This window comes from Oncorhynchus mykiss, chromosome 25, assembly GCF_013265735.2.
Source record: "Oncorhynchus mykiss isolate Arlee chromosome 25, USDA_OmykA_1.1, whole genome shotgun sequence".
NCBI lineage: Eukaryota > Metazoa > Chordata > Actinopteri > Salmoniformes > Salmonidae > Oncorhynchus > Oncorhynchus mykiss.
The window spans coordinates 11,367,482-11,394,631 of record NC_048589.1 but is presented as its reverse complement, the minus strand read 5'-3'; the positions used below and the strand labels follow the sequence as shown (position 1 = coordinate 11,394,631).

General features: G+C 44.5%; 2 protein-coding genes across 3 annotated transcripts; both read left to right on the top strand.

The window, feature by feature from the left end:
* The first annotated feature begins 78 nt into the window (after positions 1-78).
* LOC118944220 (uncharacterized protein KIAA0754-like) lies at positions 79-3,477 on the top strand. The gene is made up of 3 exons (XM_036962546.1): positions 79-265; positions 1,654-2,662; positions 2,825-3,477. Exons 1-3 carry the CDS (start codon positions 86-88, stop codon positions 3,070-3,072), a joined length of 1,437 nt encoding a protein of 478 aa, XP_036818441.1. The 5' UTR covers positions 79-85; the 3' UTR covers positions 3,073-3,477.
* Positions 3,478-4,164: 687 nt separating this feature from the next.
* Positions 4,165-26,831, top strand: LOC118944217 (titin-like). 2 transcript variants are annotated; one of them, XM_036962539.1, is made up of 11 exons: positions 4,165-4,384; positions 4,485-4,658; positions 16,381-16,676; positions 16,858-17,204; positions 18,596-19,700; positions 24,822-24,989; positions 25,738-25,955; positions 26,065-26,121; positions 26,226-26,325; positions 26,426-26,599; positions 26,720-26,831. In XM_036962539.1, the coding sequence occupies exons 4-10, from the start codon at positions 17,025-17,027 to the stop codon at positions 26,596-26,598; spliced, it is 2,001 nt and encodes a 666-aa protein (XP_036818434.1). In that variant the 5' UTR covers positions 4,165-4,384; positions 4,485-4,658; positions 16,381-16,676; positions 16,858-17,024; the 3' UTR covers position 26,599; positions 26,720-26,831. The 2 variants fall into 2 exon arrangements, 1 of the variants encoding a protein (XP_036818434.1); XR_005039518.1 differs by lacking the exon at positions 26,720-26,831 and having other exon boundaries at positions 26,065-26,325; positions 26,429-26,447.
* Positions 26,832-27,150: the final 319 nt, after the last annotated feature.

Sequence of the window (27,150 nt, the reverse complement as noted above, 5' to 3'; positions counted from 1 at the left end):
TCTTCTAAATGACACTATAGTAACGTCTTCTGCACAAAGTTACATTCCTAATAAGATTGGTGTTAAGTGAGAAAGAATCCTAAAGATGGTCCAATGGGCATGGTCTGAAGCCTCTCGTCATCTCAATATGTTGAACCACCTGATTTCTTGCAGGCTTGAGATTCAGATCCTGCTGAACGATGTTAAGCATTCGATTAACCACATGCAGGGGACGCTGAACACCATGCAGGGGCAGTGTATTGAGTTGCAGACTGCCATATCTAAGGTAGTGTCAGATGAGTCTCAGATACAGAAGAATAAGTCTATGATTGTATGGTGATAATGATTGAGATGGTGATTACAATAATGATGACTAGCGGTACCCCACCCTACGGGCGGTAAATCATTGGATCTGATTAATTCAATTCAATGCAATTCAATCTTTGAGGACTGCAACCATAGAAATACAGTTTATTTACACTAATAATAAGCTATTGTCAACTTCCCGTCTATGCTTATCTTGCTCATTGCTCACTGTTACCCTATGTGTGCAACTATTATTGATTTCTCACACAAAAATAATTTGGTTGCAAATGTACCTGGGGCCACGTAAATAATTGTTAGGCTACTCATTTTGAATGAGTGGCAACTTGTGTGACCATAAAAGTCTGTGTGCGACTGGGGACAGTAAAATAATTTGGTTACTGACCTGCCCTACATCATAGAAGGCCCTTCAAGTCGGAACTAGAAAATTCTGACATTTCTGACTCTCTGACTCGCTAACTCGTTATGGAATGAGGATTTCAGGTTTCCCACTTGTGAAGTATCAGAATCAACCAGTAGGAAGCTCTACGCTAATAACTTACATTCATTTTAACTCTGAGGTTCCAAGTTTCCGAAAGCATGTGAATGCGTCAATAATTGCCATGGTAATTTTGAATGTTCAGTCAGTGAGCATTATGGGTAATTGTCCTACATACTTACATCAAATGCTTTATGATAGCATCATCTCCTGTAGTAACAGTACCTTTCCAAACACAATTACAATTAAAATTAACAAAGATACAAAATATTGCTAAGTGAAGAAAATCTGCTCAAAATTATAGGAGGAAATGCCCCTGCAGCAGGGAGACTTACGGTATTATAATATATTGTAGATAACATTAATATAATTTGTGTATTTACAGTATCAGTACACATGCAAATGGAAGTATATGCTAGGGATTGATCTACACTGAGTGAACAAAACATTAACAACACCTTCCTATTGAGTTTCCCCCCTTTGGTGGTGGACCATTGTTGATACTCAGGGAAAACCCAACAGCATTGCAGTTCTTGACCCAAACCGGTGCACCTGGCACATACTACCATACTCTGTTCAAAGGGACTTAAATCTTTGGTCTTGCCCATTCACACTCTGAATGACACACATACACAATCCATGTCTCAATTGTCTAAAAATCATTCTTTAACCTGCCCCCCCCCCCCTTCATCTACACTGAGAAGAAGATTTAACAATTCACATCAATAAGGGATTATAGCTTTCACCTGATTTGTCTATGTCACTGAAAGAGAAGGTGTTCTTAATGTTTAATACACTCAGTGTAATGATGTTATAGATTCTAAGTGGTTGATTTTTTAGGGAATTCATTTATGCTCTATTTATACCTGCAGATCATCACAGCAGCCGAAGTTGCTGTGCAGAGGGAGGAGATCCTCCGAGCATCAGGCCTCATCCCGTCACAGAGGGAGGAAATGCTCCGAGCATCAGGCCTCATCCTGTCACAGAGGGAGGGTATCCTCCAAACAGCCAGTGTTCCTGCACAGAGGGAGGGGATTCTTCCAGCAGCTAACATCACTGTGCAGAGGGAGGAGATCCTCCGAGCATCAGGCCTCATCCCGTCACAGAGGGAGGAAATGCTCCGAGCATCAGGCCTCATCCTGTCACAGAGGGAGGGTATCCTCCAAACAGCCAGTGTCCCTGCACAGAGGGAGGGGATTCTCCCAGCAGCTAACATCACTGTGCAGAGGGAGGAGATCTTCCGAGCATCAGGCCTCATCCCTGAAGAGAGGGAGGACATCCGCCTCACAGCCAGTGTCCCTGCACAGAGGGAGGTGATTCTTCCAGCAGCTACTGCAGCTACTGTCACTGTGCGAAAGGAGAAGATCCTCCGAGCATCAGGCCTCATTTCTGCACAAAAGGAGTTGATCCACCTGATGGCCAGTGTCACTGCGCAGAGGAAAGGAATCGTCCCAATGGTCAGCGTCCCTGCGCACAGGGAGGGGATCGTCCCAAAGGCTAGTGTCCCTGCTGAGAGGTTGGAGATCCTCCGAGCATCAGGCCTCATCCCGCCACAGAGGGAGGGGAATGTCCGAACAGCCAGTGTCCCAGCACAGAGGGATGGGATTCTCTCAGCAGCCAGCATCACTGAACAGAGGGAGGGGATTCTTCCAGCAGCTTCTATCACTGTGCCGAAGAAGAAGATCCTCAGAGCATCAGGCCTCATTCCTGCACAAAAGGAGTTGATCCACCTGATGGCCAGTGTCACTGCGCAGAGGAAGGGAATCGTCCCAATGGTCAGCGTCCCTGCGCACAGGGAGGGGATCGTCCCAAAGGCTAGTGTCCCTGCTGAGAGGTTGGAGATCCTCCGAGCATCAGGCCTCATCCCGCCACCAAGGGAGGGTATCCTCCAAACAGCCAGTGTCCCTGCACAGAGAGAGGAGATCCTCCGAGCATCAGGCCTCATCCCATCACAGAGGGAGGGTATCCTCCAAACAGCCAGTGTCCCTACACAGAGAGAGGAGATCCTCCGAGCATCAGGCCTCATCCCATCACAGAGGGAAGGTATCCTCCAAACAGCCAGTGTCCCTGCACAGAGGGAGGGGATCTTCCGAGCATCAGGCCTCATCCCTGAAGAGAGGGAGGAGATCCTCCTCACAGCCAGTGTCCCTGTGAAGAATGAAAACATTCATCCACAACCACCTTCCATCATCCCCATGTTGGCACCACTGTGGAAATGGGATGGTGGAGCGTGTACTCCACCTGTGGATTTCTATTCCAAGAGAAGAGGTCACTTAACCTTACCTAATTAGTAAAGAAATTACTATTGTGAGAATAAGTTGTGATAGATCAAATGTATGGCTCATGTGAGTGTATAGCTGTAATACTTTCATGCATTTTCTACATAAAAATGTTTAGCTCCATTGTACTTTTACATTTGAGTCATTTAGCAGACACTGTTATCCAGAGCGACTGACAGTAGTGAGTCTATACATTTTCATACTCCAGTGAATCTCTCCAGGATTTCACATGGATTTTTTTCATATTTGCGGATAAATATGCTAGATTTTGCAGCGACAATTATTACATTTTGCATTGCAATATGCAATTGTTTTGTCCAATTTGTTGCAAAAATGCACTGACAAGGGAAAAAACTGTGTTGATGTGTCGCTTGATTGAACCATATTATGCAGTAAATGTGCGGTGATTGGTTGAAATTGCGAGCACTCTTTTTGTACTGTGGTAATTGTCAGTTCTATGCGATAATATTGTGATGTGACTATTTTATGCAGAAATAGTTTGGTGATTGGTCACATTTGTAAGCCCTCACATAATATGCAGGGAATTGTTCATTTTGCAACCAAAACAATGCGGTGGCAGAGTCCTGGAGTAACCTCCCAGTAATCCCTGTGACTGCGTGTAGGTTAAGATTGGGTTGTAAACAGAGTATCAGAGCAAGACGTTCCTACCTGTCAGCCAGTAATTGTTCTGTATGGTGACATGAGCAGAGTGGCCTGACTTCTCCCACTTATTACAGATGTCCGACTTAGATATGTTGAGCATCCTGCTATGATGTCCATCACCAAGCCGGAACACTCCGATGCCAACCCTCAGTTCCAGACTGGCACCCGGCCGGTGGCTGAGCCCGAGACCCCTGCTGTTCACAATAACAGTGGAGGCTGGCTCAGCTGGGTCTTTGGGAGTGGAAGAGCTAATAAGAAGGAGGTTCATCTACCTGAGGACAAAGACAGATCTGTAAGGAACTGGTTATTAACACAATATTCTATGTAGAGACAATTGAGTGGATTTAAAAAATAAAATAAATTGTGGCTTGCTTCACATTGCTAATCTCTTCTTCCTCAGATTGTCTGGAATCCAACTCTGCACAGATGGGTTAACACAACTGAGCCCAAGGCTGAAGTACACACTTAAATTAAATTCAATTAAAAACAGTGAACAACCATTGTATTTCAACTGTGCTAATATTACCAACAATTTGGAAAATGTGTTGATGTGTTTTACAGAACAAGTGTGTACCACCACCTCCACCGATGGGGACACATGGACATCAGGGGAACACTGGCAGTGTCCCCAAAGGAGTGAATCCCTACTCTATGAAAGCAGGTGAATATTGCTTTAGAAGACATGTGGTCTAACCAAGACTGTGTCAGCGAATCATAGATGTCCCTGGTGGTCTCCTCGCTAACACCTTTCCCACTGCCAGCAGGTCTATGGGGCAGCAGATACCCCACAATGCATTACAATGATGGGACCAACTCAAAGCCTCCAAGCCATGGGGCTGGACTGCTTCCTAGACAGCTCTCTGGCTTGCTCCCTCCTTCACACTTTGACCTCATGGCACCAATGGTTGTGCCACCTGACACTCTACACTACTGAGGTATGACTCTGGAAAATCCTTCCAAATTGTATCCATTCATCATTAACTGTGATTTGACTTTAACATAGCAAATGGCTGAAGTAGCAAGGATGTTAACTATTTTTCATTTTTGTCCAACAGGCCATTTTCCCAAGTTGGATTTGCCATACATAGATTTTTTCAGCATTAAAAATGTATTAAAATATGATCTTTTAATTAAATATCTCCTTTGTGTCCTCATGTTCACATGAATTTGATGTGTTCTATCATCATTTACAATTATTATTGCTTCTGCATTTACGTTACTTACTGTACAGACAATATTATATTATTATATTTTATTTTAGACATTACAAAAACATTTTTTCATGCTTTCTGGATTTCTTACATTTACTTACTGTACAGGAAAGTATATTTTATACACATATTTAAACAAAACAAAAACATTTTATTTATGTATTCCATAGACGGCGGCAGGGTAGCCTAGTGGTTAGAGCGTTGGACTAGTAACCTGAAGGTTGCAAGTTCAAACCCCCGAGTTGACAAGGTACAAATCTGTCATTCTGCTCTCAGTTCTGCACTGTTCCTAGGCCATCATTGAAAATAAGAATTTGTTCTTAATTAACCTTGCCTTGTTAAAAAAAGACACAACGGGGGGCGGAGCTAGCATGTTGTAGTGAACGGCTGTGCGTGAGAGGCTCCTGCAACTTTTTTGCGAAATAATCTAATTTAACCTACTTTATGGCACTTTTTACAACAAACGTTTCTTTCTAATACAAGATTGTAACTTTCTATATGAAAATGCCGAGTAATAAGCGACCAAAGGACAATAAATCCACAGCGGAGGCCTACTCCCCACTAAACAACGAGACAGACATGGCGGGAGGCACATGCAACAACGTGACACTTACAGAACTTACCCGGGCTTTGGGGGAGCTACGTGTTGCTATAGCTGAGGATCTTAAGGCCACTATTGCTGAACTGGACACCAAAATCGAGAGCATCATTCGAACGGTCGCTTCGCATGGCCAGAGTATTGTGGACCTTGAGAAAGCTTCTGAATTCAACGCTGGTAGGATCGACGAGTTAGAGAAGCTATGCACGTCATTGCAGGATACTGTGCAGAGGCTTTCTGTGAAAAGTGGTGGACCTGGAGGGCCGATCCAGACGTAATAACCTTCGCGTTGTTGGTCTGGCAGAGGGGGTAGAGGCGGGCTCTCGCCCCACCGACTTCTTCGCCAAGCTATTGAAGGATGCAATGGGATCGGATGTTTTGGATTCGGATCCCCAGCTGGACCGCGCACATCGCTCCCTTGTCTGGACCGGGCAAACGTCCTCGCCCAGTAATCATCTGTTGTCACAGTTTCAAGACCAAGGATCTTATCCTGCGTGAAGCTCGAATGAGGGGCAACCTGTCACATAAAGGGCATCCATTCCGTGTCTATGAGGATTATGCGCTACAGAGATGTCATGACCAAACTCCATCTTCGCCCAGCCTTACTCTTCCCTGCAAGACTAAGAATTACCCCGCCTTCCGGTGAGAAGATTTGGCTCTCCTCGGTTTTGGACGCAGAGAAGTTTATCCGGGGATATACACCAATCCCCCGTACAGGTTAGAGTGCCTTGTTATTGCGTGTTAGGGTCTGCTCATGGACTCGAATCCATACTATACCATATTGGGTGAAAACGTATTAAACGGGCTCAACAAGGGCTACCGAACATGTAAGACGCTGAGCAGACCAATGGATGGCGGTCAGAGCTCTCAATGAACGTTACGTTACATTCACTTTCATCCCGGCTGTGCTCAGAGCGATGCATATTTTTTACTTCCAGGTTTGATCACTGACACCTTCGGACGGATATACTTATATTCCCCCACTTTTGTTTTGTTTCGTTATTTATTTTACAATCCTTACATTATTCTTACTACCATACCATTTATTTATTGCTTGCAGGGGACTGGGGGTGATGGTTGGGAGGGGGCAGACACCTGGTTAGCAGGTTGATGTTTTGTGCCGTTCTGCCTTTCTCTGGCCGTGGGCCTCTCTCTCCCGACTAGAGTCCCACCAGCCCTCTGTAGTGCTTATGTCTGTGTAGGTGTGCGTACATATAATTACTATTTGTACTTTATTACTATTTTCTCTTAGCATTTTAGTATTATGTATGTGTATATTTTAAATCAGTGTAGACTGTTATTCTGGGGTATGAATGTTTGTATGTGTATATGTACATATGGATGTATATACATATTCTTTAAATATATATTTTTATATATGATTTTTTTGTGTGGGTATGTATACATACATGTATATGTATGTGTGTGTGTGTGTGTGTGTGTGTATGTATATATATGTATATATACGTATGTGTATCTATATGTATGTATGTATGTGTGTGTATGTATGTGTGTATGTATATGTATGTGTTTATGTATGTGTGTATATGTATGTGTGTATATGTATGTATGTATGTATGTATATGTATATATATATATGTGTATGTGTGTGTGTATGTATGTGTGTATATATACGTATGTGTTTATGTATGTGTGTATATGTATGTATGTATATGTATATATATATATGTATGTGTGTGTGTGTATGTATGTGTGTATATATATCATGTATTTTTATTTAAACATGTTTTGTTTATGGGGGGAACGTTTAATTTAACAAATCCTTGTTCCGATCTCCTGACCCACAGTATGTAAAGGTACGGCTGACTATGTCGGTTGCGGGTGGTTTATTTTTTGACCGGCAGTGCTTAGCAATATAATCTTGAGGCTATATCTTGCTTATCTCTGGGATTGACCCAGGATGACGCTTAAATGCGCAATATGTTTAAGTTGCAACTTATTCTGTTTAGGTTTATTAGATGTTAACTGAACACTTAACTCGCGGGAGCCTCCTCAGTTCATATGTTAGTAGAAGTTCTAGGATAGTGAGAGGTGAACGTATAGTTGGGATTTTATTTTTGTTTTACCTCTTGTTCGAGGTCGCGCCGTGCTTTTTTGGCATCGGCCAGACAATGTGTTTATTATTTTTATTTATCCTTTTTCTTTCTCCTGTTTGTACATGCCTGTTAAATGTGGGTTGATGGGGGGGGGGTAAGTGTTGGGGAAATTAGGGGAACAGGGTGGGAAGTAAAGGTGCTTGCAGGGGGTGGGCTGGGTTGGATACTGCTCGGGTGTAGGTGCTACATATGCTGATCGTGATGGTTTGGTGCGCTTTCTTACCTTTTTATCAAGTTACATGGTATGCAGGCCACCATAGGAACTACAAACGAGAGGAGGGCGGGGCTTACATTCACTTCCTGGAATGTCAAGGGTTTAAACGAACCAATTAAGAGGGGCAAGGTCCTAGCCCACTTGAAAGCACTCTCGTCTGATATTATATTTTTGCAAGAAACCCATCTGAAGAATAACTCTCATAGCAGACTTAAGTGTAGGTGGGTGGGGCAAGTGCATCACTCTAACTTCTCTGCCAAAACGAGAGGCACAGCGATTCTGGTACGGAAAGGAATTCCCTTTCTACATAAAACCACTATTGCGGATAAAGAGGGTCGGTATGTGATCGCAATAGGAGAAATCCACTCTACCTCAGTAACTCTACTAAATATCTATGGACCAAACATTGACAACCCCTCTTTTTTCAAAAGAGTCCTCGCCCTGATTCCAGATATCTCCCATACTAACCTGGTCATTGGAGGGGACCTTAACTGTGTGCTAGACCAATATTTGGATAGATCCTCTACCCGGCGAACCCCTACCTCCTATTCAAGCAAATTCTTGAATACCTACATAAAAAATTCAAACGTATTTGATATATGGAGGATCAATAACCCTACGGGTAGGGAATACTCCTTTTACTCTCATGTTCACAAGGTTTACACTCGAATTGACTACTTTTTGTTGGATGCTAGACTACTCCCCTATACCTGTAATGTGAGGTATCATGATATTATAATCTCGGACCACAGTCCACTCACCTTCTCCCTGAGATTGGGTGACATTGTACCAAACGAGAGGGTCTGGAGGTTGAATCCTCAGCTCCTCACAGAACCAACATTCTGTGAATATCTTAAAGACCAAATTACATATTTCTTTGATACCAATGACAACACAGAGACCTCCCCAGCATTATTGTGGGAAACACTGAAGGCTTATCTGAGAGGCTGTATCATCTCCTTTCAGGCTGCCAGGAGTAGGCAAAACAGAGGAAAACTGGAAGAACTGGAGGGACAAATTCACTTACTGGATAGGGAGAATGCTAGCCACCCATCTATGGAGAAACATAAAAAAATTACCTCTTTAAAATTTGAATATAATCAGATTCTCTCAGCTAAAATTGCTAAATCTTTTCTCTATGCCAAGCAAAAATATTTTGAGTTTGGTGACAAACCACACAAATTACTCGCCAGACAACTTCGAAAAAATGTGAGTGACCGAATGATTCACAGGGTTAAATCTGCATCTGGGGAATTACTCTCTTCCCCCAAAGACATCAATGACAGATTCCGGCAGTTTTATGAGACTCTATATACATCTAAAGCGGATCCTAACCCCTTAATTATGCAAACATTTTTGGAGGACTGTAATCTTCCTGCCCTGAACCAGGAAGATTCTAACTTCCTGAATAAGGAAATATCTCTTGATGAAATTCGAGAAACAATTAAATCTCTAAAGAGTGGCAAGACCCCGGGCCCAGATGGATACCCTGGTGAATTCTATAAAACATTCAGCAACATGCTCTCTCCCTATCTGCACAAAATGTTGGTTCAGGCCAATGAGGATGGAGCTCTCCCTTCTACTTTGGACGAAGCGTTCATTACAGTTATACATAAGAAGGGTAAAGATCCAGAAGAGGTAGGGTCATACAGACCAATATCTCTCCTTAATACAGACCAAAAGATTTTAGCAAAAACTCTGGCTAACAGGCTTAGCACTTTAATTGGCAAATTGGTCCATTCGGATCAGACCGGCTTTATCCCTAACAGAAACTCATTCTTCAATCTCAGGCGCCTCTTCAATATTATGTATTCTCAGAGGTTACCCAATGTGGACCTTGCCGTCATATCTCTTGACGCCGAAAAGGCCTTTGACCAAGTTGAGTGGCCCTATCTATTCAAGGTCCTACAGAAATGTAATTTTGGAGATAGGTTCATAAATTGGATCCAGCTTTTATATAGGAACCCCTGTGCCAGAATACTCACTAACCAATCATTGTCGCCCCGATTTAACCTCAACAGGGGGACAAGGCAGGGTTGTGCACTGTCGCCTATGCTCTTCGCCCTAATTATCGAACCGCTCGCTCAGACGATTAGATCTCATGCAGCAATACACGGCTATAATACTAAAGATACTCTAAATAAGATCTCCCTATACACAGATGACATCCTCCTCTATGTAACAGAACCCCAGGCTAGTATCCCAGCTATTCTTGATGTGATCAATTTGTTTGGTACATCCGTACAACTAGCGTACATCCGTACAACTATTTTTCACCTAGGGTTACTATACATGATTTTAACCCATTTTATAAGAGATTGTCCAAAATTGAAATGTTCCAGGCATTAATATATAAACTCCAGTCGTACTTTATGAAAAGCCTTTTAAAAGTCAGCTATGAATAGCAGGCCTGGTTTCCCTGATTTTTCATAGTGTTCTATTGGTTGCAGTACTTGCTTTATATGATCTCCAATATATTGTCCATGTAAAAAACCTGTCTGATTAGAATGAATAATGTCCAACAATACCTTTTTAATTCCATGCGCTATACATTTTGCTAGCATTTTTGCATCACAACACTGAAGTTTAAGGGGCCTCCAATTTTTTTATGGACTGGATCTTTATATTTACCACTTTGAATCGTGTTTCAGTAATAATGAAGGAGTGGTTAAAACATGCTAATAACGGTCCTCTGAGGATATCAAAAAAGGTTTATCAGAGTTATTGACCTCACAAGAAGTCAGATTCGAGTAACTTACATTGTGGTGCTGAAACTTGAAGCAGCAGCCACGGCACAAACAATTGGAAATGGACAGCTCATGGTGCTGAAAGTAGGCAAATTTGAGTAAACATCATTCATTTTAAACGTCTTCATTTTAATTAGGGATATGTGTTGGAGCCTATTTCTTCCTATTTAAGAAATAAGAGGCAGGCCTACCGGTTTGACTGATGAAATTAGGCTATAGGCTGCTATATCCATAGATATGTTAGTCAATTCCTCCACCCGCCATGCACTCTTTAAATAGCCCACCTCTGTGTCTGTTAAGACTTGAAGTTAGTGTGTATGAGAGGCTATGCCATAGGCCTACCTTTTCTTAAAGAAAAGGGCAAAAAGTACAGGCCTACCCACTATTAGTTTAATATTTTGAGGAAAATGAAACAGATGTGATTATATACAGTTATCTATAACAACACTTTGGTCCGCGATTCTTAATGCTAGAAACAAGATGTAAAATAGGAATAACTGGGAAAGACGTGACTCTGATGCATATGGGGATATTGTTGTTTCATTTGCTTTGGATATATTCGAATCTGACACTATCAATTGATTAAGCTATTCACATTCTGTACAATAAAATACATTTAAACCCAGACAGCTTTTAGGGAAACACTTGTGACCTCTCGTTGGGTTAAGCCAAGGAAGAAGATTCGCCAGCAGTTGAAGCTTACATTTTTCTACGTCAGTAGGCCTACTCGGTCTGGGGTGGAAAGGTAGGCATAACTTGAAAGTACCATGCTCAGATCCCTACGGACGTCTCAGAGTTAATTATTTACAAACAGGGACAGTTTCGTTACAAATAACACACACTGTTTTGGCATTGTAGAAATATAATAAGATGAACACATAGGACTATATCTCTGTCTATACTGTAATTTCAGTCATTTGTGATTTATTTAAAACGTTTCTACTAATACTGTATGGTAACTCTATTGAAGTCCACTCTTGTACAGCACACTAAAGGTGTATCTCTTTCTCTACAATTTAGGAGATGTTAAGATATTTTGTTGTTTGTGATGGTACTCTAGGTGCGAGGGACATCCTGTGCCACCAGTCAGTTGATGGTGGATGACCTTCTGACCCCGTGCTCGCCAGGTGACCCGGCAGCCATAGAATTGACCTAGGACCTAGGATCAAGAGAGACGCTCAAGTGTTTTAGTACTATATCTCTTGACACAATGATGAAAATAATCATGGCCTCTAAACCTTCAAGCTGCATACTGGACCCTATTCCAACTAAACTACTGAAAGAGCTGCTTCCTGTGCTTGGCCCTCCTATGTTGAACATAATAAACGACTCTCTATCCACCGGATGTGTACCAAACTCACTAAAAGTGGCAGTAATAAAGCCTCTCTTGAAAAAGCCAAACCTTGACCCAGAAAATATAAAAAACTATCGGCCTATATCGAATCTTCCATTCCTCTCAAAAATTTTAGAAAAGGCTGTTGCGCAACAACTCACTGCCTTCCTGAAGACAAACAATGTATATGAAATGCTTCAGTCTGGTTTTAGACCCCATCATAGCACTGAGACGGCACTTGTGAAGGTGGTAAATTACATTTTAATGGCATCGGACCGAGGCTCTGCGTCTGTCCTCGTGCTCCTAGACCTTAGTGCTGCTTTTGATACCATCGATCACCAAATTATTTTGGAGAGATTGGAAACCCAAATTGGTCTACACGTACAAGTTCTGGCCTGGTTTAGATCTTATCTGTCGGAAAGATATCAGTTTGTCTCTGTGAAATGTTTGTCCTCTGACAAATCAACTGTAAATTTCGGTGTTCCTCAAGGTTCCGTTTTAGGACCACTATTGTATTTACTATATATTTTACCTCTTGGGGATGTTATTCGAAAACATAATGTTAACTTTCACTGCTATGCGGATGACACACAGCTGTACATTTCAATGAAACATGGTGAAGCCCCAAAATTGCCCTTGCTAGAAGAATGTGTTTCAGACATAAGGAAGTGGATGGCTGCAAACTTTTTACTTTTAAACTCGGACAAAACAGAGATGCTTGTTCTAGGGCCCAAGAAACAAAGAGATCTTCTGTTGAATCTGACAATTAATCTTAATGGTTGTACAGTCGTCTCAAATAAAACTGTGAAGGACCTCTGCGTTACTCTGGACCCTGATCTCTCTTTTGAAGAACATATCAAGACCATTTCAAGGACAGCTTTTTTCCATCTACGTAACATTGCAAAAATCAGAAACTTTCTGTCCAAAAATGATGCAGAAAAATTAATCCATGCTTTTGTCACTTCTAGGTTAGACTACTGCAATGCTCTACTTCCCGGCTACCCGGATAAAGCACTAAATAAACTTCAGTTAGTGCTAAATACGGCTGCTGAATCCTGACTAGAACCAAAAAATGTGATCATATTACTCCAGTGCTAGCCTCTCTACACTGGCTTCCTGTCAAAGCAAGTGTTGATTTCAAGGTTTTACTGCTAACCTACAAAGCATTACATGGGCTTGCGCCTACCTATCTCTCTGATTTGGTCCTGCCGTACATACTTACACGTACGCTACGGTCACAAGACGCAGGCCTCCTAATTGTCCCTAGAAATTCTAAGCAAACAGCTGGAGGCAGGGCTTTCTCCTATAGAGCTCCATTTTTATGGAACGGTCTGCCTACCCATGTCAGAGACGCAAACTCGGTCTCAACCTTTAAGTCTCTACTGAAGACTCATCTCTTCAGTGGGTCATATTATTGAGTGTAGTTTGGCCCAGGAGTGGGAGGGTGAACGGAAAGGCTCTGGATCAACGAACCGCCCTTCCGCCCTTGCGGAGGTCTTTGTGGGCTATACTCAGCCTTGTCTCAGGATGGTAAGTTGGTGGTTGAAGATATCCCTCTAGTGGTGTGGGGGCTGTGCTTTGGCAAAGTGTGTGGGGTTATATCCTTCCTGTTTGGCCCTGTCCGGGGGTGTCCTCGGATGGGGCCACAGTGTCTCCTGACCCCTCCTGTCTCAGCCTCCAGTATTTATGCTGCAGTAGTTTATGTGTCGGGGGGCTGGGGTCAGTTTGTTATATCTGGAGTACTTCTCCTGTCCTATTCGGTGTCCTGTGTGAATCTAAGTGTGCGTTCTCTAATTCTCTCTTTCTCTCTTTCTTTCTCTCTCTCGGAGGACCTTACCTGACATGATGACTCCTTGCTGTCCCCAGTCCACCTGACTGTGCTGCTGCTCCAGTTTCAACTGTTCTGCCTTATTATTATTCGACCATGCTGGTCATTTATGAACATTTGAACATCTTGGCCATGTTCTGTTATAATCTCCACCCGGCACAGCCAGGAGAGGACTGGCCACCCCACATAGCCTGGTTCCTCTCTAGGTTTCTTCCTAGGTTTTGGCCTTTCTAGGGAGTTTTTCCTAGCCACCGTGCTTCTACACCTGCATTGCTTGCTGTTTGGGGTTTTAGGCCGGGTTTCTGTACAGCACTTTGAGATATCAGCTGATGTACGAAGGGCTATATAAATAAATTTGATTTGATTTGAATTGACCTGGATGGATGTGCCTAGCGACAAGCTGCTGGAGCCCATCATCTGCATGGTGAGAAACACACATTCACAGCACAGACCCACTCACATTCACTGCTCACAAACATACTGGAACATGCTGTTTCAACATACACATCCAGGCATTTCAAACTGACTCTCACATTTGTGTAATTTCTGAACCATGCTCATGATTTTGTTTGTCTTCTGTGTGTGTCCCTCTGCCCTCCAGTCTGACGTGCTGTGCTCACTATCCACCACGCAACCCACAGTCAACATGGAGGTCTTGTTCAAGGTCAGGAAGTTCACAGAGAATTTAGAACAGGAGGGTTGAGAGGTCCTGGTTGGCAGGGGCTTTACTACTCCTTACTCAGTCTGTCCTATCAAGACCCAACTCCAGTCAAATAGTAGCTACAGTATTACAACAGTATTACAACACTACGAACCTGCATTGACAAGAATATGGAGCATTTTAACTTACACACAATTGTTGTTTTTTTGCATATCCCAACTCCCTCTGAGACACCCACAAGTGCCTTATTTTCTCACTTTGTCGGCTCCGGTATTTGAGCCAGCAATCTTTCGGTAACTGGCCCAATGATCTAAACTTGAGGCTACGTGCCGCCCCTTAGTGGGTCTGCAGGGTGACTCCCCAAGTGGGTCTGGAACCCAGGTCAGCAGCACTACATTGCTGTGTGTCTGTATAGTTGAGGGTATATTGGTTTAGTAACACTCAAGGGAGTGACATTGATAATAAGTCTATAGCAGTGTAATGAGTGTTTATAACAATGTACAGCACATCTACCAACGCACCGATGCGTTTCAAGAGCCTACACTATTTTGTTTCAGAATCCTCAGACCCCTGACAGGGAGTACCATAGGGGATAGTGCCATCAAGTGGAAAGGAAATTAAACTATTATTCCAGATATTATTTAATAAAGAATATTGAAAACCTAAATTACTGAGATCAGAGAAACTTAACAGAACGCATCTTGAAACATAAAATATGCCACAATTTGTGAACGATGGACTTTTAATTTGAAGCTTTTTGCTCGATTTGGAACCGTTAATGTCGCTGATTTCATGAAGCTCGCCTGCGCATCAATTACTTCACGAAATCCCGCAACGTGAAAGCGCCAGAAAAAACATCGCGAGATTGTAAATATGTGTGAGAGTCGGAGATTTGAAAGCAGACGCTTTCATCCAAAACGATTTACAGTAATGCGTACATAAATTTTTCTTTTGGGTGGCCCAGGGAAATTAGACTTTTTCGAGCCTTTCGTATCTCTTTCTTTGTAATACTGTATGTATTCAATCATTTCGATTTGATCACTTCCCAATGGGCACATAAATCAATTCCATGTTTATTCCACGTTGGTTCAACGTAATTTAATTGAAATTACATGGATATTGTGTCACAGTGAATTGTATAATCTGCAGTCAATTTCATTATGTTTTCATGTGCCATGATTCTGACATTTGACATATGATCCTCAAAGGATTAGGCTAAATAGTTTCAGTGGTGCAGTCGGTGTAATCTCAATTCAATACGATGTGCATTTGCTGTACATATAGCCAATATAGCTATTAAACCCATGTTCAGTGACTTTAATCTGTGACGCAAGTGGACAATTATGTTTGTGACGTTCCATGGAACCCACGGTGTAGTTTAAAACTCGATTCTGATTGGCTTGCAGGTCATTCTACAGTGTAAATCATAAATGAAAACGTGCTTTTATATCAGTGTGACAGATTCACAATACCGTGTCTCAAACCGTACCGCGCTTTTATCTGCCTAACGGTATCTTCAAGCAAGACTGGTTAGGCCTTTTGGATAGCTTGTCCAAGGTAAGAATATGCGTCAAGCTATAGCCTACTTTTAATGTTTTAGTTTCCCGAACTCAAGTTACTCTAGTCAAGTGATTCATCGTAAATTTGTTGTTTTGACTGAGCAGTCCAATGGCCAATGCTGTTTTTGGACTATGAGACCCTCGGCTATATACTATGATGAGCCAATAACACGCATAGTTTATGCATTAGGCATTGCACAAGTCAGTGTCTAGGTCAGAATATAAAGTAGCTATTTCCGTTAACTCAAATTACTCAAGTCAAGTGATTAATCGTAAGAGTTAGTTGTTTTGACTGTCAAAAAAATAACTTTGATGGAATATTCCAAATTACAATGGCAATTATGCATCACAAATTCACATTATTACTTGTATTTCAATGATTCATCCAGGCCCAAGACATAAAGTCGCCTGAAAGCTGTGTAGCAATAATTCCAGCTTCTGACCAAGAATCATGGATACCTTTCATGTGAGTACTCACACACCAGATTTTTTTTACATACCTCAGAAGGAAGATACCTCAATATCTGGAAGCACTGTCTCATGTACAACTGTTAATGCTATCTGAAAAATCTAACAAAATGTTGACTTGATCGTTTCATCAAGACCTTCTCATCACAAGTTGGAACTAGTGGTCAACATTGGGACAATGCCGCCCAAAATAACAGGGACCAACATTTTCATGGAGGTAAGCACTACACTTCTGATGGGTTCAAAGATTGTATTACATTATCTAAAAGTGAGAAAGTAAACCCCAGCTGTTTTTATTATTTTCACAGGGAAGAACAATCCCCATTATGCCATGAATGTTTCATTGCTGAACAACCATAGATATTTTTCCTCTAATTTGGCTCCCGTTCCTCCAACAGTGAGCAAGACCTGTCAGCAGAGCTCACTGGAGCAGGGAGACATCCCATCACCCTTTTGGCGCCTGACAAAGTACACTTTTTTTCTTCTAAATAACACTATAGTAACGTCTTCTGCACAAAGTTACATTCCTAATAAGATTGGTGTTAAGTGAGAAAGAATCCTAAAGATGGTCCAATGGGCATGGTCTGAAGCCTCTCGTCATCTCAGTATGTTGAACCACCTGATTTCTTGCAGGCTTGAGATTCAGATCCTGCTGAACGATGTTAAGCAATCGATTAACCACATGCAGGGGACGCTGAACACCATGCAGGGGCAGTGTATTGAGTTGCAGACTGCCATATCTAAGGTAGTGTCAGATGAGTCTCAGATACAGAAGAATAAGTCTATGATGGTATGGTGATAATGATTGAGATGGTGATTATAATAATGATGACTAGCGGTACCCCACCCTACGGGCGGTAAATCATTGGATCTGATTAATTCAATTCAATGCAATTCAATCTTTGAGGACTGCAACCATAGAAATACAGTTTATTTACACTAATAATAAGCTATTGTCAACTTCCCGTCTATGCTTATCTTGCTCATTGCTCACTGTTACCCTATGTGTGCAACTATTATTGATTTCTCACACAAAAATAATTTGGTTGCAAATGTACCTGGGGCCACGTAAATGATTGTTAGGCTACTCATTTTGAATGAGTGGCAACTTGTGTGACCATAAAAGTCTGTGTGCGACTGGGGACAGTAAAATCATTTGGTTACTGACCTGCCCTACATCATAGAAGGCCCTTCAAGTCGGAACTAGAAAATTCTGACATTTCTGACTCTCTGACTCGCTAACTCGTTATGGAATGAGGATTTCAGGTTTCCCACTTGTGAAGTATCAGAATCAACCAGTAGGAAGCTCTACGCTAATAACTTACATTCATTTTAACTCTGAGGTTCCAAGTTTCCGAAAGCATGTGAATGCGTCAATAATTGCCATGGTAATTTTGAATGTTCAGTCAGTGAGCATTATGGGTAATTGTCCTACATACTTACATCAAATGCTTTATGATAGCATCATCTCCTGTAGTAACAGTACCTTTCCAAACACAATTACAATTAAAATTAACAAAGATACAAAATATTGCTAAAGTGAAGAAAATCAGCTCAAAATTGTAGGAGGAAATGCCCCTGCAGCAGGGAGACTTACGGTATTATAATATATTGTAGATAACATTATCAGTATCAGTACACATGCAAATGGAAGTATATGCTAGGGATTGATCTACACTGAGTGAACAAAACATTAACAACACCTTCCTATTGAGTTTCCCCCCTTTGGTGGTGGACCATTGTTGATACTCAGGGAAAACTGTTGAGCTGAAAAACCCAACAGCATTGCAGTTCTTGACCTAAACCGGTGCACCTGGCACATACTACCATACTCTGTTCAAAGGGACTTAAATCTTTGGTCTTGCCCATTCACCCTCTGAATGACACACATACACAATCCATGTCTCAATTGTCTAAAAATCATTCTTTAACCTGCCCCCCCCCCCCCCCTTCATCTACACTGAGAAAAAGATTTAACAATTCACATCAATAAGGGATTATAGCTTTCACCTGATTTGTCTATGTCACTGAAAGAGAAGGTGTTCTTAATGTTTAATACACTCAGTGTAATGATGTTATAGATTCCAAGTGGTTGATTTTTTAGGGAATTAATTTATGCTCTATTTATACCTGCAGATCACCACAGCAGCCGAATTTGCTGTGCAGAGGGAGGAGATCCTCCGAGCATCAGGCCTCATCCCGTCACAGAGGGAGGAAATGCTCCGAGCATCAGGCCTCATCCTGTCACAGAGGGAGGGTATCCTCCAAACAGCCAGTGTCCCTTCACAGAGGAAGGGGATTCTCCCAGCAGCTAACATCACTGTGCAGAGGGAGGAGATCTTCCGAGCATCAGGCCTCATCCCTGAAGAGAGGGAGGACATCCGCCTCACAGCCAGTGTCCCTGCACAGAGGGAGGGGATTCTTCCAGCAGCTACTGCAGCTACTGTCACTGTGCGAAAGGAGAAGATCCTCCGAGCATCAGGCCTCATTTCTGCACAAAAGGAGTTGATCCACCTGATGGCCAGTGTCACTGCGCAGAGGAAGGGAATCGTCCCAATGGTCAGCGTCCCTGCGCACAAGGAGGGGATCGTCCAAAAGGCTAGTGTCCCTGCTGAGAGGTTGGAGATCCTCCGAGCATCAGGCCTCATCCCGCCACAGAGGGAGGGGAATGTCCGAACAGCCAGTGTCCCAGCACAGAGGGGTGGGATTCTCTCAGCAGCCAGCATCACTGAACAGAGGGAGGGAATTCTTCCAGCAGCTTCTATCACTGTGCCGAAGAAGAAGATCCTCAGAGCATCAGGCCTCATACCTGCACAAAAGGAGTTGATCCACCTGATGGCCAGTGTCACTGCGCAGAGGAAGGGAATCGTTCCAATGGTCAGCGTCCCTGCACACAGGGAGGGGATCGTCCCAAAGGCCAGTGTCCCTGCTGAGAGGGAGGAGATCCTCCGAGCATCAGGCCTCATCCCGCCACAGAGGGAGGGGAATGTCCGAACAGCCAGTGTCCCAGCACAGAGGGATGGGATTCTCTCAGCAGCCAGCATCACTGAACAGAGGGAGGAGATCCTCCGAGCATCAGGCCTCATCCCATCACAGAGGGAGGGTATCCTCCAAACAGCCAGTGTCCCTGCACAGAGGGAGGAGATCCTCCGAGCATCAGGCCTCATCCCATCACAGAGGGAGGGTATTATCCAAACAGCCAGTGTCCCTGCACAGAGGGAGGGGATCTTCCGAGCATCAGGCCTCATCCCGCCACCAAGGGAGGGTATCCTCCAAACAGCCAGTGTCCCTGCACAGAGGGAGGGGATCTTCCGAGCATCATGTTACGGTGAGTGAATGAGGACCCAAAAGCGAACTAACTTAAACAGAGCTTCTTTAATAACCAAACATAGGTAGGCTCAGATAGACCGGCAGATTCCGACAGGACAGGACAAGGTTACAGCAAACATGACGATAGTCTGGCTCAGGCATGAAACACAACAAACAAGAATCCGACAAGGACAGGAACAAAAACAGAGAGAGATATAGGGGACTAATCAGAGGGAAAAGGGGAACAGGTGGGAGAAGGGGTGACGAGGTAGTCAAGAGGAGACAAGGAACAGCTGGGGGAAAGCGGGGGAGAAAAGGTAACCTAATACGACCAGCAGAGGGAGACAGGGTGAAAGGAAAGGACAGAAACAAGACACAACATGACAATACATGACAGTACCCCCCCACTCACCGAGCGCCTCCTGGCGCACTCGAGGAGGAAACCTGGCGGCAACGGAGGAAATCATCGATCAGCGCACGGTCCAGCACGTCCCGAGAGGGAACCCAACTCCTCTCCTCAGGACCGTACCCCTCCCAATCTACTAGGTACTGATGACCACGGCCCCGAGGACGCATGTCCAAAATCCTACGGACCCTGTAGATGGGTGCGCCCTCGACAAGGATGGGGGGGGGGGGGAGACGAGCGGGGGCGCGAAGAACGGGCTTGACACAGGAGACATGGAAGACCGGGTGGACGCGACGAAGATATCGCGGAAGAAGAAGTCGCACTGCGACAGGATTAATGATCCGAGAAATACGGAACGGACCAATGAACCGCGGGGTCAACTTGCGAGAAGCGGTCTTAAGGGGAAGGTTCTGAGTGGAGAGCCAAACTCTCTGACCGCGACAATATCTAGGACTCTTAGTTCTACGCTTATTAGCAGCTCTCACAGTCTGCGCCCTATAACGGCAAAGTGCAGACCTGACCCTCTTCCAGGTGCGCTCGCAACGTTGGACAAAAGCCTGAGCGGAGGGGACGCTGGACTCGGCGAACTGAGATGAGAACAGCGGAGGCTGGTACCCGAGGCTACTCTGAAAAGGAGATAGCCCGGTCGCAGACGAAGGAAGCGAGTTGTGGGCGTATTCTGCCCAGGGGAGCTGTTCTGACCAAGACGCAGGGTTGCGAAAAGAAAGACTGCGTAAGATGCGACCAATAGTCTGATTGGCCCGTTCTGCTTGACCGTTAGACTGGGGGTGAAAGCCGGAAGAGAGACTGACGGAAGCCCCAATCAAACGGCAAAACTCCCTCCAAAATTGAGACGTGAATTGCGGACCTCTGTCCGAAACGACGTCAGACGGAAGGCCATGAATTCTGAAAACATTCTCGATGATGATTTGTGCCGTCTCTTTAGCAGAAGGAAGCTTAGCAAGGGGAATGAAATGAGCCGCCTTAGAGAACCTATCGACAACCGTAAGAATAACAGTCTTCCCCGCTGACGAAGGCAGTCCGGTGACAAAATCTAAGGCGATGTGAGACCACGGTCGAGAGGGAATGGGAAGCGGCCTGAGACGGCCGGCAGGAGGGGAGTTACCGGACTTAGTCTGCGCGCAGACCGAACAAGCAGCCACGAAACGACGCGTGTCATGCTCCCGGGTGGGCCACCAAAAACGCTGGCGAATGGAAGCAAGCGTACCCCGAACGCCAGGGTGGCCGGCTAACTTGGCAGAGTGAGCCCACTGAAGAACGGCCAGACGAGTAGGAACGGGAACGAAAAGAAGGTTCCTAGGACAAGCGCGCGGCGACGGAGTGTGAGTGAGCGCTTGCTTTACCTGCCTCTCAATTCCCCAGACAGTCAACCCGACAACACGCCCCTCAGGGAGAATCCCCTCGGGGTCAGTGGAGGCTACTGAAGAACTGAAGAGACGAGATAAAGCATCAGGCTTGGTGTTCTTAGAGCCCGGACGATAAGAAATCACGAACTCGAAACGAGCGAAAAACAGCGCCCAACGCGCCTGACGCGCATTAAGTCGTTTGGCAGAACGGATGTACTCAAGGTTCCTATGGTCAGTCCAAACGACAAAAGGAACGGTCGCCCCCTCCAACCACTGTCGCCATTCGCCTAGGGCTAACCGGATGGCGAGCAGTTCGCGGTTTCCCACATCATAGTTACGTTCCGACGGCGACAGGCGATGAGAAAAATACGCGCATGGGTGGACCTTGTCGTCAGAGAGGGAGCGCTGAGAAAGAATGGCTCCCACGCCCACCTCTGACGCGTCAACCTCGACAACGAACTGTCTAGAGACGTCAGGTGTAACAAGGATAGGAGCGGATGTAAAACGATTCTTGAGGAGATCAAAAGCTCCCTGGGCGGAAACGGACCACTTAAAGCACGTCTTGACAGAAGTAAGGGCTGTGAGAGGAGCTGCCACCTGACCGAAATTACGGATGAAACGACGATAGAAGTTCGCGAAGCCGAGAAAGCGCTGCAGCTCGACGCGTGACTTAGGGGCGGGCCAATCAATGACAGCTTGGACCTTAGCGGGATCCATCTTAATGCCTTCAGCGGAAATAACAGAACCGAGAAATGTGACGGAGGAGGCATGAAAAGTGCACTTCTCAGCCTTCACAAAAAGACAATTCTCTAAAAGGCGCTGGAGGACACGTCGAACGTGCTGAAGATGAATCTGGAGTGACGGTGAAAAAATCAGGATATCGTCAAGGTAAACGAAAACAAAGATGTTCAGCATGTCTCTCAGGACATCATTGACTAATGCCTGAAAGACAGCTGGAGCGTTAGCGAGGCCGAAAGGAAGAACCCGGTATTCAAAGTGCCCTAACGGAGTGTTAAACGCCGTCTTCCACTCGTCCCCCTCCCTGATGCGCACGAGATGGTAAGCGTTACGAAGGTCCAACTTAGTGAAAAACCTGGCTCCCTGCAGGATCTCGAAGGCTGAAGACATAAGAGGAAGCGGATAACGATTCTTAACTGTTATGTCATTCAGCCCTCGATAATCTATGCAGGGGCGCAGAAACCCGTCCTTCTTCTTGACAAAAAAAAACCCCGCTCCGGCGGGAGAGGAGGAGGGGACTATGGTACCGGCGTCAAGAGCTACAGACAAATAATCCTCGAGAGCCTTACGTTCGGGAGCCGACAGAGAGTATAGTCTACCCCGGGGGGGAGTGGTTCCCGGAAGGAGATCAATACTACAATCATACGACCGGTGTGGAGGAAGAGAGGTGGCCCTGGACCGACTGAACACCGTGCGCAGATCGTGATATTCCTCCGGCACCCCTGTCAAATCACCAGGCTCCTCCTGTGAAGAAGAGACAGAGGAAACAGGAGGGATAGCAGACATTAAACATTTCACATGACAAGAGACGTTCCAGGAGAGGATGGAATTACTAGACCAATTAATGGAAGGATTATGACAAACTAGCCAGGGATGGCCCAAAACAACAGGTGTAAAAGGTGAACGAAAAATCAAAAAAGAAATGGTTTCGCTATGATTACCAGAAACAGTGAGGGTTAAAGGTAGCGTCTCACGCTGAATCCTGGGGAGAGGACTACCATCCAGGGCGAACAAGGCCGTGGACTCCCTTAACTGTCTGAGAGGAATGTCATGTTCCCGAGCCCAGGTCTCGTCCATAAAACAGCCCTCCGCCCCAGAGTCTATTAAGGCACTGCAGGAAGCTGACGAACCGGTCCAGCGTAGATGGACCGACAAGGTAGTGCAGGATCTTGAAGGAGAGACAGGAGTAGTAGCGCTCACCAGTAGCCCTCCGCTTACTGATGAGCTCTGGCTTTTACTGGACATGAAGTGACAAAATGACCAGCAGAACCGCAATAGAGACAGAGGCGGTTGGTGATTCTCCGTTCCCTCTCCTTAGTCGAGATGCGGATACCTCCCAGCTGCATAGGCTCAGCTCCCGAGCCGGCAGAGGAAGATGGTAGTGATGCGGAGAGGGGGGCAACGGAGAACGCGAGCTCCTTTCCACGAGCTCGGTGACGAAGATCAACCCGTCGCTCAATGCGAATAGCGAGTTCAATCAGGGAATCCACGCTGGAAGGAACCTCCCGGGAGAGAATCTCATCCTTTACCTCTGCGCGGAGACCCTCCAGAAGACGAGCGAGCAAAGCCGGCTCGTTCCAGCCACTGGAGGCAGCAAGAGTGCGAAACTCAATAGAGTAGTCTGTTATGGATCGATTACCTTGACATAGGGAAGACAGGGCCCTGGAAGCCTCCTCCCCAAAAACAGATCGATCAAAAACCTGTATCATCTCCTCCTTAAAGTCCTGATACTGGTTAGTACACTCAGCCCTTGCCTCCCAGATTGCCGTGCCCCACTCACGAGCCCGTCCAATAAGGAGAGATATGACGTAGGCGACACGAGCAGTGCTCCTGGAGTAAGTGTTGGGCTGGAGAGAAAACACAATATCACACTGGGTGAGGAACGAGCGGCATTCAGTGGGCTCCCCAGAGTAACACGGCGGGTTATTGATTCTGGGCTCCGGAGATTCGAAAGCCCTGGAAGTGGCCGGTGGATCGAGGCGGAGATGGTGAACCTGTTCTGTGAGGTTGGAGACTTGGGTGGCCAGGGTCTCAACGGCATGTCGAGCAGCAGACAATTCCTGCTCGTGTCTGCCTAGCATCGCTCCCTGGATCTCGACGGCTGAGTGGAGAGGATCCGAAGTCGCTGGGTCCATTCTTGGTCGGATTCTTCTGTTACGGTGAGTGAATGAGGACCCAAAAGCGAACTAACTTAAACAGAGCTTCTTTAATAACCAAACATAGGTAGGCTCAGATAGACCGGCAGATTCCGACAGGACAGGACAAGGTTACAGCAAACATGACGATAGTCTGGCTCAGGCATGAAACACAACAAACAAGAATCCGACAAGGACAGGAACAAAAACAGAGAGAGATATAGGGGACTAATCAGAGGGAAAAGGGGAACAGGTGGGAGAAGGGGTGACGAGGTAGTCAAGAGGAGACAAGGAACAGCTGGGGGAAAGCGGGGGAGAAAAGGTAACCTAATACGACCAGCAGAGGGAGACAGGGTGAAAGGAAAGGACAGAAACAAGACACAACATGACAATACATGACACATCAGGCCTCATCCCTGAAGAGAGGGAGGAGATCCTCCTCACAGCCAGTGTCCCTGTGAAGAATGAAAACATTCATCCACAACCACCTTCCATCATCCCCATGTTGGCACCACTGTGGAAATGGGATGGTGGAGCGTGTACTCCACCTGTGGATTTCTATTCCAAGAGAAGAGGTCACTTAACCTTACCTAATTAGTAAAGAAATTACTATTGTGAGAATAAGTTGTGATAGATCAAATGTATGGCTCATGTGAGTGTATAACTGTAATACTTTCATGCATTTTCTACATAAAAATGTTTAGCTCCATTGTACTTTTACATTTGAGTCATTTAGCAGACACTGTTATCCAGAGCGACGTACAGTAGTGAGTCTATACATTTTCATACTCCAGTGAATCTCTCCAGGATTTCACATGGATTTTTTTCATATTTGCGGATAAATATGCTAGATTTTGCAGCGACAATTATGACATTTTGCATTGCAATATGCAATTGTTTTGTCCAATTTGTTGCAAAAATGCACTGACAAGGGAAAAAACTGTGTTGATGTGTCGCTTGATTGAACCATATTATGCAGTAAATGTGCGGTGATTGGTTGAAATTGCGAGCCCTCTTTTTGTACTGTGGTAATTGTCAGTTCTATGCGATAATATTGTGATGTGACTATTTTATGCAGAAATAGTTTGGTGATTGGTCACATTTGTAAGCCCTCACATAATATGCAGGGAATTGTTCATTTTGCAACCAAAACAATGCGGTGGCAGAGTCCTGGAGTAACCTCCCAGTAATCCCTGTGACTGCATGTAGGTTAAGATTGGGTTGTAAACAGAGTATCAGAGCAAGACGTTCCTACCTGTCAGCTAGTAATTGTTCTGTATGGTGACATGAGCAGAGTGGCCTGACTTCTCCCACTTATTACAGATGTCCGACTTAGATATGTTGAGCATCCTGCTATGATGTCCATCACCAAGCCGGAACACTCCGATGCCAACCCTCAGTTCCAGACTGGCACCCGGCCGGTGGCTGAGCCCGAGACCCCTGCTGTTCACAATAACAGTGGAGGCTGGCTCAGCTGGGTCTTTGGGAGTGGAAGAGCTAACAAGAAGGAGGTTCATCTACCTGAGGACAAAGACAGATCTGTAAGGAACTGGTTATTAACACTATATTCTATGTAGAGACAATTGAGTGGATTTAAAAAATAAAAATAAATTGTGGCTTGCTTCACATTGCTAATCTCTTCTTCCTCAGATTGTCTGGGATCCAACTCTGCACAGATGGGTTAACAAAACTGAGCCCAAGGCTGAAGTACACACTTAAATTAAATTCAATTAAAAACAGTGAACAACCATTGTATTTCAACTGTGCTAATATTACCAACAATTTGGAAAATGTGTTGATGTGTTTTACAGAACAAGTGTGTACCACCACCTCCACCGATGGGGACACATGGATATCAGGGGAACACTGGCAGTGTCCCCAAAGGAGTGAATCCCTACTCTATGAAAGCAGGTGAATATTGCTTTAGAATACATGTGGTTTAACCAAGACTGTGTCAGCCAATCATAGATGTCCCTGGTGGTCTCCTCGCTAACACCTTTCCCACTGCCAGCAGGTCTATGGGGCAGCAGATACCCCACAATGCATTACAATGATGGGACCAACTCAAAGCCTCCAAGCCATGGGGCTGGACTGCTTCCTAGACAGCTCTCTGGCTTGCTCCCTCCTTCACACTTTGACCTCATGGCACCAATGGTTGTGCCACCTGACACTCTACACTACTGAGGTATGACTCTGGAAAATCTTTCCAAATTGTATCCATTCATCATTAACTGTGATTTGACTTTAACATAGCAAATGGCTGAAGTAGCAAGGATGTTAACTATTTTTCATTTTTGTCCAACAGGCCATTTTCCCAAATTGAATTTGCCATACATTGATTTTTTTCAGCATTAAAAATGTATTAAAATATGATCTATTAATTAAATATCTCCTTTGTGTCCTCATGTTCACATGAATTTGATGTGTTCTATCATCATTTACAATTCTTATTGCTTCTGCATTTACGTTACTTACTGTACAGACAATATTATATTATTATATTTTATTTTAGACATTACAAAAACATTTTTTCATGCTTTCTGGATTTCTTACATTTACTTACTGTACAGGAAAGTATATTTTATACACATATTTAAACAAAACAAAAACATTTTATTTATGTATTCCATAGACGGCGGCAGGGTAGCCTAGTGGTTAGAGCGTTGGACTAGTAACCTGAAGGTTGCAAGTTCAAACCCCCGAGTTGACAAGGTACAAATCTGTCGTTCTGCTCTC